We start from the raw sequence: 19330 nt of genomic DNA, 5'->3' as shown, positions 1-19330 counted from the left end.
CATCACTTTTTAATTGGGGGAGGTTTGGGGAACATATGTAACGGTCCCCGTTACAATTAGAACTAGTTAAACTTGACTACAAATTCATTAATTATCATATGCCCTTGTAGATGGGTATGGTCTTTCATATTAACAAATTTCATCTAAGGATGCTTTGTGCCAAGCTTGGTTCCCTATACATTCGCATGTAAAACTTTAATTCCCTATTGTGGCCCCACCCTATCCCCAGGGATCATGATTTTAATTTGAATCTCAACTTTGTCAGGAAGCTTTTATGTAAATTTCAGCTGTTCTGGCACAGTGGTTCTTGAGAAGATCTTTAAATGACCCCATCCTATTTTTGCAATTATCTCCCCTTTGAATGGTGCATGGCCCTTCATTTCAACTAACTTGAATCCCCTTCACTCTAGAATGATTTGTGCCAAGTTTGGTTGAAACTGGCCCAGTGGTTCTGAAGAAGATGAAAATGCGAAAAGTTTATGCTGCCACCGATGACAGACAACGGACAAATTTTGATCAGAAAAGCTCACTTGAGCCTTCAGTTCTGGTGAGCTAAAAAGACCTTTAATAAACTTTCCTACATTAAAAACATAATTTATAAGATATTTCAATACCGATTTTTTATTAGAATGTCGATAACATCAAAGAATAATCAAATATTCATTGACATCCCTATTTTCTATAACTTCAATATACATACTATTATAAGATCAGGACAAAAAAGCATCAGGCTATGGAAAAAAATAAATGACTTTTGCATGCATACACGTAACCAAAGGCAGTCAGATTACATGGTACATGATTTTTTACTTTGCTCGAAATTACAAGATATGAAATGAATGAGAAGCAGAGTTCTTAAAAACTTTTAACAACCAGCAGAATATTGCCTTCCGAGAGGAAAGTTTTGCAGAACCCATACATTTCTAGCAGGACCCACACAATCAATAAAATTAACGAATTACAGTTTTATTGTTATTATACATATTCTCTTTCAAAAATGAGCTAAGACCGACCATTTCTCTACTGCTGTTGAAAAGTATACTAAAACCAGTTTTCTTTTTTATATGCCCTTCGCTTATCTGATTCATTATTTCCAATATTGCGTTTTTCCTTATTTTTACGCAGACTTTATGAACCATTTAATCTGCCAGTTAGACATTATATTTGAAAACTAATGATGCATATGCAAACTGGAAGAAGTCTGTGATAAACTAAAATGGAATATATTATGACTAAATAAGAATACCCAGATAAATCAAAGAACGGTAAAAAAAAAAAAACAATAAAATAAAAATTGGTGGATCTTAAAACCAACAATAGTAAGATTTTTAGTAATCCCAATGAAAAAATGTCTGCCATGACCTGAGGTCTGAAAGTTTTCAAGAATTCTGGAGACAATATTTGACACACCTGCTGAGTCACAGACTTTGGTGGAGAGTTCAATACGGACTGAACTGCTGTTGTGGACCTTGGCATTCTTCTTATACACACAGTAACCAGCAGTTTTCAGAAGACGATTGTTCCACTGGATTGGTAGATCTTCTGGAAGCTAAGAAATGTTAAGAAATAAGATGAGTTCGTGAAACACTGATGCCCATGTACGGCAGCAAAGTAATTCTGGTACCCAAAGAAAGGTCTTGTCACAAGGAATACACATGTGAAATATGAAAGCCCTATCACTTACCATTCAAAAGTTATGACTACGGTTAAAGTTTGATGTTAAAAATTTTGCTTCCTAAAGAATAGTCTTGTTACATGAAATACAAATGTGAAATATGAAAGCCCTATCACTTACCATTCAAAAGTTATGACTACGGTTAAAGTTTGATGTTAAAAATTTTGCTTCCTAAAGAATAGTCTTGTTACATGAAATACAAATGTGAAATATGAAAGCCCTATCACTTACCATTAAAAAATTATGGCTAAGGTTAAAGTTTTTCGAAAGTAGATCAAACTCCAAGGTCAAGATAAAAAACTTTGCTTCCTAAAGAATGGTCTTGTTACAAGAAATACACATGTGAAATATGAAAGCCATATCACCAACCATTCAAAAGTTATTTGCAAACAAATGGACAAACCAAAAACTTTATGCCCCTGAATCTCTGAATGGGGGGCATAAAACAAAAGAATCAAAAACAATGCTGAACAAGCTTGATAATATTGACACAATTTAGTGTAATTTTTGTACACAGATATTACATACTTACCAGTAAGTACATATTTAGTGTAATTTTTGTGCACAGATATTACATACTTACCAGTAAGTACATATTTAGTGTAATTTTTGTGCACAGATATTACATACTTACCAGTAAGTACATATTTCAATAAGGATCAATGGGGAAACTCTTTACCTGCTTATCAAATACAGTTTCATTGTAGATTTTAAACAGTCTCTTTGTCAATTCTTCTTTCATCTTTTTGAAATTTTTGGAGTATCTGAAATATAGACAGATTTATGAAATCTACCACCAAGAATGTTTTCATACATGTATATAAGATGTAACTAGTGGTAAACAATTGGAAGATTTTCATAATCTTATCCGTTATAATTGGTCCAATGATAATACAGTCGACACTGCGAGACTGACCTGAGAGCTTCTCTGTCACACAGATCCTCTGGAGCGTCAGTAGACAGAGACTTCAGAAAGCTGTATTTCTCCTCTTCCTCTTTGTCGCTGTCATCCCAAACATCTATTTTCTTCTTGTTTGTTGATGACGTCTTCTGCCTTCTTACGTTTTTTTTTCTTTGAATGAGTTTAATGTCTGAAAAAAAAGTTTCAATTCTGTATGCCACTGTATATTAACATATCTAACCACATTCAAAATTAGTGAGTTGAAGAGCAGGCATTCGCCCCATCAGAATTGAATGATATATCACATAGACTCTTAGCATATAAAGTTGAACTTCGGTGTCTCGAACATCGATTGCCGAAAAATGGCTGAAATATTGCCAAAACGGCGTAAAACCACAATAAATTAATCAATCGAACACCGATATCTTGAATACCATGGATATGTTGAAGTGATTCGGAAGTCCCAACCATTCATTCTTTTAAGATTTTACCTTGATATCTCGAATCCTCGGATATCTCAAAGTTTTTTCTTGGTCCCATCGAGTTCGAGATATCAAGTTTGACTGTATTTTGGTACAGATGATTTATTTTTCACATTTATAAGAACTGATGATGTCCAAACTCTTACCAATCCCTGACCATGGCATACCTCTCCTTTCCAGAATTTATCAAATAAAAACTCACCAGACTTGAAGGCATCATCATCTTCAAATACCTCAATCGGTCCCACTTTCCTATATCATACAAAATGAAATTTGACTTATTAGCTAACATATGCTACCTATTTACAGACAGAATGTCGGACTTGGGCTAATGCCAGGACAGTGATTGAGATTGCAGTGTGACATCAATCATATCTAAAGCATGAGAGTGAATTTGTAACTGTGAAATAGTTCACTAGTATTCAATTTTGATTTAAAAAGCACTTGTAAACACTGCCCTCCACACAGAATGTCAAGCCATCAAGTTTATTCACAAAGAGGAAGAATTTTGATAAAAATATAAATAGTTCTCTACATGTAGCTAAAATTACACACAATTTTCAATATTTCTGTCATATTTTCATTAATAAGTTGTAAAAAATCTGTACACACACTCAGTTCTAACAGTTTATCTTGTTGTATTGTTTGCTGTACTTGTTTTTGACAAATTCCTTAATTTCAGGCAGATATACACAAAAATTCATTATCTCTACAGACCAAACAACCCCACCTCCATGGGTTGATACATGTATACTAAGGACTAGGCAAATAAGACCTGCTTACTCAAGTATTTTAGCACCTTTCTACTAACTTCTCAGTAGAAATTGACATTTACACATCAGTTAAAGATTAAATGTATATCATACCTATATGTACTCTTTAATTACAGGTACTTGGCATTACAAAAGTCACTGTAGTGTAACGAAGTACATGTATGCTGACATGAAGAATTGCAGTTCATACCCTCAAATAGTCTCAAAAATGAAATTTATTTCTTAAATGCACTACCATCCTGTATAAATCATCTATAATAGATTAATGTTTGGTATGAAAACTGTAGGAGGAATTCACCAGACAAGCTATATAGGATGGATGGAGGTAAAACAGGCCCCTGACTTTTGAAATACATTTAATGGTTTGTAATGAATGTATATTACATCTCAACACCACTATAACTTTGTAATAAACATTGACCAGATATGTGGCTGCACCAACTCTCTATGAGTGACACTTGCACATGTTGCATACAAAAATGTGAATGCATCTTGTATCATTTTTAACCTGAGTGTTGGACATGAGAACAGAGTTGGTAGTGATGTAGAATTCTTTTGTTATTTTTACCTGAGTGATGTGGAGAGAACAGAGTTGGTAGTGATGTAGAATTCCTTGGTTATTTTTACCTGAGTGATGTGGAGAAAACAGTTGGTAGTGATGTAGAATTCCTTTCATATTTTTACCTGAGTGATGTGGAGAGAACAGAGTTGGTAGTGATGTAGAATTCCTTTCATATTTTTACCTGAGTGATGTGGAGAGAACAGAGTTGGTAGTGATGTAGAATTCCTTTGTTATTTTTACCTGAGTAATGTGGAGAAAACAGTTGGTAGTGATGTAGAATTCCTTTGTTATTTTTACCTGAGTGATGTGGAGAGAACAGAGGTGGTAGTGATGTAGAATTCCTTTGTTATTTTTACCTGAGTGATGTGGAGAGAACAGAGTGGGTAGTGATGTAGAATTCCTTGGTTATTATTACCTGAGTGATGTGGAGAAAACAGAGTTGGTAGTGATGTAGAATTCCTTTGTTATTTTTACCTGAGTAATGTGGAGAGAACAGAGGTGGTAGTGATGTAGAATTCCTTTGTTATTTTTACCTGAGTGATGTGGAGAAAACAGAGTTGGTAGTGATGTAGAATTCTTTTGTTATTTTTACCTGAGTGATGTGGAGAGAACAGAGTTGGTAGTGATGTAGAATTCCTTTGTTATTTTTACCCGAGTGATGTGGAGAGAACAGAGTTGGTAGTGATGTAGAATTCCTTTGTTATTTTTACCTGAGTGATGTGGAGAAAACAGTTGGTAGTGATGTAGAATTCCTTTCATATTTTTACCTGAGTGATGTGGAGAGAACAGAGTTGGTAGTGATGTAGATTTCCTTGGTTATTTTTACCTGAGTGATGTGCAGAGAACAGAGTTGGTAGTGATGTAGAATTCCTTGGTTATTTTTACCTGAGTGATGTGGAGAGAACAGAGTTGGTAGTGATGTAGAATTCCTTTCATATTTTTACCTGAGTGATGTGCAGAGAACAGAGTTGGTAGTGATGTAGAATTCTTTGGTTATTTTTACCTGAGTGATGTGCAGAGAACAGAGTTGGTAGTGATGTAGAATTCCTTTGTTATTTTTACCTGAGTGATGTGCAGAGAACAGAGTTGGTAGTGATGTAGAATTCCTTTGTTATTTTTACCCGAGTGATGTGCAGAGAACAGAGTTGGTAGTGATGTAGAATTCCTTTGTTATTTTTACCCGAGTGATGTGGAGAGAACAGAGTTGGTAGTGATGTAGAATTCCTTTGTTATTTTTACCTGAGTGATGTGGAGAAAACAGTTGGTAGTGATGTAGAATTCCTTTCATATTTTTACCTGAGTGATGTGGAGAGAACAGAGTTGGTAGTGATGTAGATTTCCTTGGTTATTTTTACCTGAGTGATGTGCAGAGAACAGAGTTGGTAGTGATGTAGAATTCCTTGGTTATTTTTACCTGAGTGATGTGGAGAGAACAGAGTTGGTAGTGATGTAGAATTCCTTGGTTATTTTTACCTGAGTGATGTGCAGAGAACAGAGTTGGTAGTGATGTAGAATTCTTTGGTTATTTTTACCTGAGTGATGTGCAGAGAACAGAGTTGGTAGTGATGTAGAATTCCTTTGTTATTTTTACCTGAGTGATGTGGAGAGAACAGAGGTGGTAGTGATGTAGAATTCCTTTGTTATTTTTACCTGAGTGATGTGGAGAGAACAGAGTGGGTAGTGATGTAGAATTCCTTTATCATTTTTACCCGAGTGATGTGGAGAGAACAGAGTTGGTAGTGATGTAGAATTCCTTGGTTATTATTACCTGAGTGATGTGGAGAAAACAGAGTTGGTAGTGATGTAGAATTCCTTTGTTATTTTTACCTGAGTGATGTGGAGAGAACAGAGGTGGTAGTGATGTAGAATTCCTTTGTTATTTTTACCTGAGTGATGTGGAGAAAACAGAGTTGGTAGTGATGTAGAATTCTTTTGTTATTTTTACCTGAGTGATGTGGAGAGAACAGAGGTGGTAGTGATGTAGAATTCCTTTGTTATTTTTACCTGAGTGATGTGGAGAAAACAGAGTTGGTAGTGATGTAGAATTCCTTTGTTATTTTTACCTGAGTGATGTGGAGAAAACAGAGTTGGTAGTGATGTAGAATTCCTTTGTTATTTTTACCTGAGTGATGTGGAGAGAACAGAGTTGGTACCTAGTGATGTAGAATTCCTTGGTTATTTTTACCTGAGTGATGTGGAGAAAACAGAGTTGGTAGTGATGTAGAATTCCTTTCATATTTTTACCTGAGTGATGTGCAGAGAACAGAGTTGGTAGTGATGTAGAATTCTTTGGTTATTTTTACCTGAGTGATGTGCAGAGAACAGAGTTGGTAGTGATGTAGAATTCCTTTGTTATTTTTACCTGAGTGATGTGCAGAGAACAGAGTTGGTAGTGATGTAGAATTCCTTTGTTATTTTTACCCGAGTGATGTGGAGAGAACAGAGTTGGTAGTGATGTAGAATTCCTTTGTTATTTTTACCTGAGTGATGTGGAGAGAACAGAGGTGGTAGTGATGTAGAATTCCTTTGTTATTTTTACCTGAGTGATGTGGAGAAAACAGAGTTGGTAGTGATGTAGAATTCTTTTGTTATTTTTACCTGAGTGATGTGGAGAGAACAGAGGTGGTAGTGATGTAGAATTCCTTTGTTATTTTTACCTGAGTGATGTGGAGAGAACAGAGTTGGTAGTGATGTAGAATTCCTTTGTTATTTTTACCTGAGTGATGTGCAGAGAACAGAGTTGGTAGTGATGTAGAATTCCTTTGTTATTTTTACCTGAGTGATGTGCAGAGAACAGAGTTGGTAGTGATGTAGAATTCCTTTGTTATTTTTACCCGAGTGATGTGGAGAGAACAGAGTTGGTAGTGATGTAGAATTCCTTTGTTATTTTTACCTGAGTGATGTGGAGAAAACAGTTGGTAGTGATGTAGAATTCCTTTCATATTTTTACCTGAGTGATGTGGAGAGAACAGAGTTGGTAGTGATGTAGATTTCCTTGGTTATTTTTACCTGAGTGATGTGGAGAGAACAGAGTTGGTAGTGATGTAGAATTCCTTGGTTATTTTTACCTGAGTGATGTGGAGAGAACAGAGTTGGTAGTGATGTAGAATTCCTTGGTTATTTTTACCTGAGTGATGTGCAGAGAACAGAGTTGGTAGTGATGTAGAATTCTTTGGTTATTTTTACCTGAGTGATGTGCAGAGAACAGAGTTGGTAGTGATGTAGAATTCCTTTGTTATTTTTACCTGAGTGATGTGGAGAGAACAGAGTTGGTAGTGATGTAGAATTCCTTTATCATTTTTACCTGAGTGATGTGGAGAGAACAGAGGTGGTAGTGATGTAGAATTTCTTTGTTATTTTTACCTGAGTGATGTGCAGAAAACAGAGTTGGTAGTGATGTAGAATTCTTTTGTTATTTTTACCTGATTGGTGTGGAGAAAACAGAGTTGGTAGTGATATAAAATTCTGCATCATTGTCACTGCTGCTCATTTCGTCATCATCAACAATAAACTCATCTAGGCTGTAAATACAATTATGCATAGGGGGGAAAAGTCTATACAATAAATAGCAGATATACAGGAGAAGGTTAAAATGACTGTGGGTTTTGATTTCATCTATAATTATCATTAAGCAAAGGAAGAAATATTATAAATGAACAGAATAATTACTTAGCATGTTTTACATGCACACATATACATGTAACTGAATATTAAATACAGCTGCAAATTGTAGATTGATGTTCTGGAAAATTTGTACAGGATGATCCACAACAAATTTTCTAGATCAGCAAAGCTACAGGAATGCAGGAATTTGTAATGCTCTGGACAAAAGGGAACATACACCTCTTGTTGTTACTAGTATGTCTCAAACAAAAGGCAATATACACCTGTTATATCACTGGTGTGTATTATAGAGGGCAATATACACCTGTTATATCACTGGTATGTATTATAGAGGGCAATATACACCTGTTATATCACTGGTATGTATTATAGAGGGCAATATACACCTGTTATATCACTGGTATGTATTATATAGGGCAATATACACCTGTTATATCACTGGTGTGTATTATAGAGGGCAATATACACCTGTTGTATCACTGGTGTGTATTATAGAGGGCAATATACACCTGTTATATCACTGGTATGTATTATAGAGGGCAATATACACCTGTTGTATCACTGGTATGTATTATAGAGGGCAATATACACCTGTTATATCACTGGTATGTATTATAGAGGGCAATATACACCTGTTATATCACTGGTATGTATTATAGAGGGCAATATAAACCTGTTATATCACTGGTATGTATTATAGAGGGCAATATACACCTGTTATATCACTGGTATGTATTATAGAAGGCAATATACACCTGTAATCTCACTGGTATGTATTATAGAGGGCAATATACACCTGTTATATCACTGGTATGTATTATAGAGGGCAATATACACCTGTTATATCACTGGTATGTATTATAGAAGGCAATATACACCTGTAATCTCACTGGTATGTATTATAGAGGGCAATATACACCTGTAATATCACTGGTGTGTATTATAGAGGGCAATATACACCTGTTATATCACTGGTATGTATTATAGAGGGCAATATACACCTGTAATATCACTGGTATGTATTATAGAGGGCAATATACACCTGCAATATCACTGGTGTGTATTATAGAGGGCAATATACACCTGTAATATCACTGGTGTGTATTATAGAGGGCAATATACACCTGTTATATCACTGGTATGTATTATGGAGGGCAATATACACCTGTAATATCACTGGTGTGTATTATGGAGGGCAATATACACCTGTTATATCACTGGTGTGTATTATAGAGGGCAATATACACCTGTTATATCACTGGTGTGTATTATAGAGGGCAATATACACCTGTTATATCACTGGTGTGTATTATGGAGGGCAATATACACCTGTTATATCACTGGTGTGTATTATAGAGGGCAATATACACCTGTAATATCACTGGTGTGTATTATAGAGGGCAATATACACCTGTTATATCACTGGTGTGTATTATAGAGGGCAATATACACCTGTAATATCACTGGTGTGTATTATAGAGGGCAATATACACCTGTTATATCACTGGTGTGTATTATAGAGGGCAATATACACCTGTTATATCACTGGTATGTATTATAGAGGGCAATATACACCTGTTATATCACTGGTGTGTATTATAGAGGGCAATATACACCTGTAATATCACTGGTATGTATTATAGAGGGCAATATACACCTGTTATATCACTGGTGTGTATTATAGAGGGCAATATACACCTGTTATATCACTGGTGTGTATTATAGAGGGCAATATACACCTGTTATATCACTGGTGTGTATTATAGAGGGCAATATACACCTGTTATATCACTGGTATGTATTATAGAGGGCAATATACACCTGTTATATCACTGGTATGTATTATAGAGGGCAATATACACCTGTTGTATCACTGGTATGTATTATAGAGGGCAATATACACTTCTTGTTACTCTATACAGAAGGCAATATACACCTGTTGTATTACTGGTATGTATTATAGAGGGCAATATACACTTCTTGTTACTCTATACAGAAGGCAATATACACCTGTTGTGTTACTGGCATGTATTATACAGAGGGCAATATACACCTGTTGTTACTCTATACAGAAGGCAATATACACCTGCTGTATTACTGGCATGTATTATACAGAAGGTTGAAAAGGTCCAATATATACTTCCTGTCATATTAGCAAAATGAGAAAGTTTGACTAGCACAGACACAAGTACCAAGACATTGGCACAAATTAATTTTAGCACAACGGTGATTTGTTGCAAAATACATTTTGCACAGTTTCATTCGAAGGTTACGACAAGCAAGGAGTACTGAGGACCTATTCTAACCTGGATCCCCACGGGACTGGCACATTGGGGAGAAAGCATTATAGGTGTAAATGATGAGTACACACACAATCAAACCTCAGTGAATTAGTTAATCTGTGTTAATTTAGCATTACACAAACGATAAACCATCACTGTTCACCTGAGTTAGTGTGTATACAAAATAACCCCACCTTTTGACATAACGTAAGCAGATGCTTTCTGTATGGGAGTCAACAATAGAACAACTGCAAACTCTTCGAAAAACACTTTTAAATCTTTGGTGCACTTCTAATTTTGGCACAAAAAATAACTTGCACTAAATTCAATAGCACGCCAAATTTTCCCATTTTACAATATATTTCATAAAGAGGGCAATATATTACCTCTTGTTGTATTACTGGTATGTACTGTACAAAACAGAATACACATTTCTTGTTGTATTACTGGTATGTACTGTACAAAACAGAATACACATTTCTTGTTGTATTACTGGTATGTTACACACCTCAATTTTTTTTCTGTATAAAACTAATACGATTTACAACCAACATTTTAACTGATAAACCAACTCTTATACTTGTGGTCTATTGACCAGTCAACAGTTTATGAAGAGAGCCCTATTTCCATTGGCTATGCAAGTCATGTGATTCTTGGTCTGCTGCTTTGTTTATGTAATGGCAAGGTTCAATGATAACTGCTGATGAAATACAGAATTTATTTCAAACACAGAGCAGAAACAGGAAAGATATAATTATCAACAAGATATGATTATAATCTACCGATTATAAAGTCTCCCAAACAAAGTATTGGCTGTATAAAAGTGGCTTTTTCTGAGTACTATTTTCCTCCCTTGACAAAATCCATTCCAAGTTTTACTTAATTTAGAAGTAGGAATCACATTGTAATAAAAAAATCTACAGTAAAGGTAAAATTTCATGAAATTACACGAAAAGGTTGTAAAAATCATTGGTCACATCAGACAGGTGGTCGTTTAATACAGGCACAATATAGATTGGGTAAAGCCTGGGGGGTGGGGTGGGATTTTTTCACTGTCACAAGCGAGATAATGAGATACGAGCGAGTCGCTTAATACAGTGTGTCGCTATGACAGTTTTGACTGTAGTGTATGTGCATCTAGAAAAAAAAACAATCTAAAAAGAATGAAGGAATATAACAAAACTGTTATAGACTGTGTCCTTGGACAACGACTCTCGAATGGATATGTTGCCCAAACCCTATGGCTTTGGGCAACAGATCCCTTCTCAGGACAAACAAAACAACTGTTGTCCTCAGGTACAGTCGACTGTACAATTTGTACTGAACAAAAGAGAATACACACCTTCTGTTCTTCTTGGGAGCGTCCTTTGGTGTGAAGTTCTTTGATGCTCTAATTTTGTGGAAGACTGCAATGATTAAACAAAGCAGATTATATCTTTCTTTTCATGCATTCATGGCTTTGCACAAATTTGTTCCCAGTGAACAGGATAAAAATTAGATTTTTTTTCCTAGAAGCAAAATTACAAATGCAAGAAATAAACTTATATCAAATTAGCAAGAAATAAGAGACAATACATGATTCCAGCTCCTCCTCATCATCACTGGAGTCACTTTTGTACTGCTTTGGTGTCCTGTAAAACAATATTAAAAATTCTAAACAAAATCTACCATAGTGTTAAAAATAAACTATGTACAACTATTTCTAAAGGCATGTATTTTTTTAAACTGAGAAGTAGACCAGATTACTCATACCTCCAGCAGCCAGTGCTGGGTTGTTGTTGACCAGTTTTGAGGTTTTTTCTCTTCTCTTTAACAGATATGCCTCTGTCAGATAAAAAGTCATCGGAATCTGATGAGAGTACGCCTTCAACCCAGTCTTCTCCGTTCTCTTCACTTACATCATCGTCACTATCAGAGGACAGATCGGGATACTGCGGCCCTTTCACCGTCTCACAGACGGCACCCACCCTGGGTGGCTCTTCAGTGTGTCTTGCTCTTGGAATAATGTCCGATAAAGAATCATCCAAATCTAATCTCTCAGTGTTAACTTCTGCCTTTACTTTCCCACCTTCTGTCACTTTGTGCACAGAGCCCTTTTCATCCTGCTTCTTGACTCCAACATTTGTAGACTTTGGTGTCTTTTGGATAACTTTACCTTTTGAAGTAATGAAATCATCATCTGAGCTCTCCTCACCACTGCTGAAGATGTTGTGATGAACAAAGCCATTGTTTTCTTTACTGTTACTTGTCACTGCTCTCTCCGTGTTTTCTTCACGTACAGAAGACGAATTCTGAGGTTCTGATTTCATACTATTTCCCTCATTCATCCCTGCAGAATCAGATCTGTTGGATTCCTGATCACATAATGATGCAAAAGACTTATGTCCATTGTCTTTTGGTAAAACACCTGTGAAACTTGTTTGGATTGATGTTTCTGTTACTTCCACATATGATGAGTCTGATTCTGTAACAATATTTGAATTTTTCTGACTAAGAAGAAATGCACTAGTCTGTAAGGAGACATCTCCTATCTCAATGGATGATAAATCATCACTTTCTTCCACTACATTTGATTCTTCTTGAGAATGAACATGAGCAACTTTTACAATCTGTTCACATAAAGAGTCTAATCCTGAATTATCACTGCATTTCAGTAATGAACCATTTGGAGAAGATTTAGAACCAGCTCCATTCGGATTTTGGAATTCAGATTTGGAATCTAGCTTATGATTTCCGTCACTTACATCCACCTGAGCTGATGCATCCTCCATCTCAATGTAGGAAGAGCTGTCCATCCTTTTTGTACTCTCTACAGAACTTTCTAGAATGTTCTGGACATCTTCTGATGCCTCCATCGAATTTGAAGGATTTCCATCCAATATTTCAACCTCCTTTTCCATCCCAGTCTGATACAGAGGATCAGTTTCCAAGATTTCACTTTGAGCTGTTGTGTAAAGCTGTGTGTCTTCCTGATCTGATCTGGTTATCTGAATCCTACTTGGAGCCTTTGTCAGTCCTACATCACCAGAATCAGAATGTTTATGATTTTTCTGTATATTCAGTTGTCTATAGGAATCCTCCTCTGTGTCATTTTCTGTGTTGTCTTTACATGATTGGCTGGATTCGCTGGACATGCCCAGTAACTGGTCAATGCTTTGTCTGCTGTGAATTCTGGTAGATTCTTGAATGGGATTCCCTGCATCAGCATTGGAAATGGAGTATCTCTTGTCACTGTGTTGTGCAAAAACTGGGGAAACATTTTCCGCATTTACTGATGGAATAATGGAAATGCGTGTTACTTTCTTTATAACTTTCTTTTTTTCCTTACATTCTTTTGTTAAATCAGTGCAGGCTTTTGATTTATGCGGTGGGATTGGTTCTTCAAAGTCTTCATTGCTAATGTTTTGTACTACTTTCTCCTGCAGTGGTGACAACTTGAATGAAATCTTCTCTGTAGACATTTCAGATTCTAATAACTTTTTTCCTGCAAAATATGCTAATTGAAAATTTCAATCTGATTAAAATCAGGTGTTTGATTAGTACATGTACTTATATTGTACATCCTGAATTATTTGGATTTTGTCAAAATCACTACCATCACCAAAGAAGAGGCCCATGAGCCATATTGCTCACCTGAGCAGCAGTTCCTAGCAATAAACAACCTCAAGGAAAACTGATTATGTTCAAAGGTAACCATTATAAATTCATGATGAGGGGTATGACCCCTCATTTGAACAAAACTCAGCTAAGGATGCTTTGTGCCAAGTTTGGTTGAAATTGGCTAAGTGGCTCTAGAAAAGATTTTTAAAAGTTTTCTCTTGAGAAGACCTTTAAAGATTATAAATACATATTTGCATGTAAAACTTTGATCCCCCATTGTGACCCCACCCTATCCCTGTGGGTCATGATTTTAATAAACTTGAATCAGCACTATGTCAGGAAGCTTTCATGTAAATTTCAAATTTTCTAGCCCAGTGATTATTGATTTTTTTAAAAATAACCCCAACCTATTTTTGCCTCTTTATCTCCCCTTTGAAGTGGGAATGGTCTTTCATTTAAACAAATTTGAATCCCCTTCACCAAAGGATGTTATGGACTCTGATCCCCTATTGTGGCCCCACTCTGATGTCAAGGATTAGTGCAAGGTAACGAATCAATAACCTTTGACTTGTGAAGATGTTCATTTGAATAAACTTGAATCCCTTTCACCCAAGCATGATTTGTACCAAGTTTGATTGAAATTGGCTAAGTGGTGAAAATGTGAAAAGTTTACAACTACAATGCCAATGACAAACAATGGATGGATTTTGATCACATAAGCTTACTTGAGCCTTCAACTCAGGTGAGAGCATAAAATATTGTAAATAAGTATTCAATTACTCTTGGGGGGTAAAACTAAGTGAATAAGACAAAAATCAAGAAGAATGTGTTTACCTCTTCTGTGCTGAGTTTCTTTGCCAATTCTGGATTTTGTGGACTTTTTCTTGCTGCTATCGGTCAACTATACAAAATTTTTAGGAATTTTGTATTCATAGAATGTGTATTTTAGAACATCAAAAAGCTCATCTTGATAAACACGAGCAATGTTTACACCCATTCCATATATTCAGCAATTCATTTAGTAATCATTGAAGGATTAACTTCCAAATAAATCATTCTTTGGTCAAAAATGACTTTGACAGTGTTCCTTTGACATTTTCTATAATAACAGAGAGCATTAACAGTTGCAAATAACAAATGAGAAGATAATTACTACCATTCTGATATAATTCATACATTTTGCTTGATGCTTTGCATCTTATTTTGTTGGATTTTGCCTTTTTGGTTATATGAAATATAGCACGAAATGTTTATCGTACGCTTGACGCTATGTTTTGCAACACTGCATGTACAGCGCCATTGATTGCATTTTTGTTTGTAAAATTGTGCGCTTTATAAATTTTAATAATAATAATAAATAATAACATTCTATTAAGATTGCCACCATGGAAATGTTTCTGTATTGTTAATGCTCGTTTAACTGCCTCAAGCACCAGTGAATTAGCCAATCACAATGCAGATTACAAAACAGTTGCATTAGAATATTCTTATATCACATTCTGTGGATCCCTAAATATATGTGAGGAATTAATTAACAGGTAATTTAATGAGAAACACCACTTGCAAAGTAAAATTTCTGAATATATTCTGTACTCACGTAAAATAAAGACTCTACAGCATAACATTAAAACTATCATGCATGTACAAGTATTTTTAAACAAAAATAAATAATCTTCTTTTGATACATACTATCTTACGAGCTGTTTCTAAATCATCAAACTGGAACCAGCCTAATTTATCACCCATCCGTTTGAACATTTCAGCAACATTTGGTTTCGAATCACCGTCATATGGAGTACTTGTTAGCTGTGTAGGCACTGACTGTGTGTCTGTCGGTGTGTCTGGCCCTTCTTCTGCAGCCATTCTGGGTGTTTATAATCTAAAATATATCAATCTATTGAAATAGTATATACTCTACCCTATATTATTAGTTTATAACCCACTGTAGTTTTGCCATACTTTTTGTAGGGGGATATCACTTTAAACTGGCCTGGATTTCTCGAAAGAAACTAATAAGTAGAAACTTGGACTTAAGTCGAGATTTTACTCAAATTTTGACTCCTCAAATAACAGAAAACTTGAACTTAAATTTGAGATTTTTTGAGAAATCCAAGCCCGATCTTTTTTCATTTCAAATAAATAACAGTAATTCAACTTAGTTAAATATTTTCCATGATATAAAAAACCTTGATTTATTGTAACATCATATTCAAATTTTACAATTTGAAGTAAAATCATCTCGGCTATTTCAACAAGAGGCCCAAAAGCCTTACTGGTCATTAGCCCCAAGGGTTATGCAATCTGTTCTACATAAATTCTAACATTCAGCACTTTTTGTCCCAGCAAGACAATTTCGGGGCACTTTCATTGTATCATACTATGATAGTAATAAAATAATCATTTAGCCTCTTTAAAAGTTAATGCCTGCTGCCTTGATTTTAAACTTTTCAATCAACCTTGTGAAATAAAGAACAATTTTTTAAAAATTCTATTGAGAAAAAAGGGCATGGTGCAATTAAAAAGGGCATGACACCAGCCAAAAAGGGTATGGTGTGACGCCATGCTAGTTTGCTTTAGATTTAACACTAGTATAACACAAGAAGTGTACAATAATACAAATGCCCCCAAAAGTGCCCATACTTATGAAATACTTTACATGAAAAATATCGTATGTTTTAACACTATGTGACTATGTTGGACCCACCCTAGAGTCAGAACCACAATTCACAATTTTGGTACATCCCTTTCTGCTTTCCTTCAATATGCATTTAGCTTTTATACAGAATCAGTAACAGTAAACAGAAGTCTTTCAAATGATAAAGACAATAATCACTATGATAATTGAAACCAAAATTCCTACCCCTGGGATATGAAATTTTGGTAGACACCTTTCTACTAGACATGACTATATATTTAGTTTTTCTTACAGATGTGCAGTTGTAGAGAAGATATTGAAAACTTGGTCAATTTTTGGCAGTTTTTCCCCTGCCCCTAAGGCCCAACGGGTGAAGGAGTCCGGAAATTTACAATTTTTACCCCCTTAAACCTTGTCCCAAAGATGCTTCATACCAAATTTGAAAAGAATTGAAAGGGTAGTAATCAAGAAGTTAACAAGAGGCCCATGGGCCACAATGCTCACCTGAGTCACCTTGGTCCATACTTAAAGATTTTCCCTATATATTCGCATGTAAAACTTTGATCCCTATTGTTACCCCAACTTACCCCTCCAAGGGGGGGGGGGGGGGGGGGGTGACTTTTACAAACTTGAATCTGTACTATGTCAGATAGCTTTCATGTAAATGTAAACTTTTCTGTCTCAGTGGTTCTTGAGAAGATTTTCAAAGATTTCTCCATTAAATTTCTATGTAAGACTTTGATCTCCTATTGTAGCCCCATCCTACCCCTGTGGGTCATGGTTTTTACAAACTTGAATCTGTACTATGTCAGGAAGTTTTCATGTATTAAAATATAAATTTTCTGGCCCAGTGGTTCTTGAAAAGAAGATTTCTAAAGATTTCCCCTATATATTTGTATGTAAAACTTTGATACCCTATAGCGGCACCACCCAACCTCCGGAAGCCATGGTTTTAACAAACTTGAATCTGCATTATATCAGGAGGCTTTCATGTAAATGTAAACTTTCTGACTCAGTGGTTTTTGAAAGATTTTTCCTATATATTCCCATGTAAATCTTTGGTCCCTTATTGTGGCCCCACCTTACCCCCAGGGGCCATGGTTTTAACTTGAATCTGTACTATGCCAGGCAGCTTTCATATGAATTTCAGCTCTACTGGCCCAGTGGTTCTTGAGAAGATTTTTAAATGATCTCACTGTATTTTTGCAATTTTGTGATTATCTCCCCTTTGAAGGGGACATGGTCCTTAATAATATTTGAACAAACTTGAATCCCTTTCACCCAAGAATGTTTTGTGCCAGGTTTGGTTGAAAATGGTCCAGTGGTTCTGGAGAAGATGAAAATGTGAAAAGTTGATGACGACACCCTCAACAACGACGACGGACAACAGACAAATTTTGATCAGAAAAGCTCATTTGAGTTAAAAATGATCAATTGTTAAAGCACAACAACAGATGCAGACCAACAGCAGTAGATCATCCAAATGGCTCAAGTGATCTAAAAACAACTTTAATACAGAAGTGTGAAGCAGTTTAAAGGTAGCATTGAAATACATAATTTATATTAACAATTGATAGCATAATATGTAATATTATGTCACCATATCTTTAATACGTATACTTCTAATGAAGTAATCAAATTATTACCGTTTTTTAAGGCTTGGTGTAAAATTACTCTGGAGCCACCAAAATGGAGACAGGGTGGAGCCTCTTGTCATTAGAGACTGTCATAGGTGGAGCTTCTGGCGTGAATTTCAACACATAACTTATTCTATCTATTTCAATTTCCTGTATTAAAGTAGACTGGTTCTGTGCTGTCCAATTTTGAGATAGCAGTATAGAGCCAGTCCAATGCATTATAAATGTATTTACATTCTTAAATATACATATAATTTCATTTTTAAAATCAAAATTCACCTTTGAATGCATCTGCATATTACTTCAACATGATAGTAACATAAAACACACTTTCCTTTCTAAACTGGACTCTTACATTGTGATCAACAGAAATATTTTTGCAAAGTGAAATTGTATATTAAAGGTAAGGGGTGTTAAACAAGGAAAGAGAAACAGCAAAATAACAAATTAATCACCCACATATATGTCATCAGAGGGATACTGTATTAAAGATAAAAGTTAAAAACAGCATCTGGGATCAACATGTGACATAGAAGCTAATGCATTTGAAGTCATAACAAATTTATAATTATATACAGAAAAAAGTTTGAAAGCAAAATGTAAGAGAACAGAAAGTTTTTTCTCCTACTAACAAAGAGGGGTTTAAATGAGAAAATCTATTTCAAATATTAATGGTATACATAATATTTTTCAATCTTTTCATCCCAGTATATGTCAATTTTATAAGAATTTTAATAAACAATTAGTTGTTTTCATTTCCTTTAGAAACTATATATTATGATTAATATATGTGTCATTAACCCTATACCATCCAATATAATTAAGTTTACCATCAATTCAGCAATAATGCTTGTCACTTTTTCAGATTGTGATAGGAGGTATGGGTCATCTATTTAGTAGATGCATTCATTCTCTGTTCTGCTTTCAGTTGACAGGAAGCTTCAAAGGACTATATTTTGTTTGTGTAACACTTGACTAAAGATTCAGGGGGGCCCAAGTTTGAATCCAGGTCTAGTCTATTGCATTTTATCTCTTCCTGTTACATTTGGTGCCATAGACCAGCTCCTGGAACTGACAGGTGAAAATGCCTGCTAGGAGATAAAGATCTTCAAGTGTAAGGACATTTAAGGAGGAAGAAATGTAGCAGTCAGCCAGGTTC

General features: G+C 35.3%; 1 protein-coding gene across 4 annotated transcripts in view; it reads right to left on the bottom strand.

Annotated features, from left to right (window-relative positions):
• Nucleotides 1-19330, bottom strand: part of LOC125681305 (germ cell nuclear acidic protein-like) — a 28879-nt gene that overhangs the window by 8214 nt on the left and 1335 nt on the right. For 2 of the 4 annotated variants that reach the window (XM_056155898.1, XM_048921330.2), the window contains exons 2-11: nucleotides 15589-15778; nucleotides 14734-14800; nucleotides 12052-13783; nucleotides 11875-11930; nucleotides 11642-11705; nucleotides 7816-7914; nucleotides 3261-3310; nucleotides 2592-2766; nucleotides 2355-2439; nucleotides 1411-1549 (exon numbers count right to left, since the gene is read on the bottom strand). In XM_056155898.1, coding sequence (XP_056011873.1) covers nucleotides 1411-1549; nucleotides 2355-2439; nucleotides 2592-2766; nucleotides 3261-3310; nucleotides 7816-7914; nucleotides 11642-11705; nucleotides 11875-11930; nucleotides 12052-13783; nucleotides 14734-14800; nucleotides 15589-15762 — 2641 coding nt within the window. In that variant the 5' untranslated portion in view covers nucleotides 15763-15778. Of the gene's footprint in view, nucleotides 1-1410; nucleotides 1550-2354; nucleotides 2440-2591; nucleotides 2767-3260; nucleotides 3311-7815; nucleotides 7915-11641; nucleotides 11706-11874; nucleotides 11931-12051; nucleotides 13796-14733; nucleotides 14801-15588; nucleotides 15779-19330 lie in introns of all 4 variants that reach the window. The other 2 variants (XM_048921328.2, XM_048921329.2) reach the window with 1 other exon arrangement.

The sequence above is a fragment of the Ostrea edulis genome, chromosome 2, assembly GCF_947568905.1.
Source record: "Ostrea edulis chromosome 2, xbOstEdul1.1, whole genome shotgun sequence".
Lineage (NCBI taxonomy): Eukaryota > Metazoa > Mollusca > Bivalvia > Ostreida > Ostreidae > Ostrea > Ostrea edulis.
The sequence above is the reverse complement of the archived record's forward strand: the minus strand, read 5'-3'. Positions and strand labels throughout refer to the sequence as shown.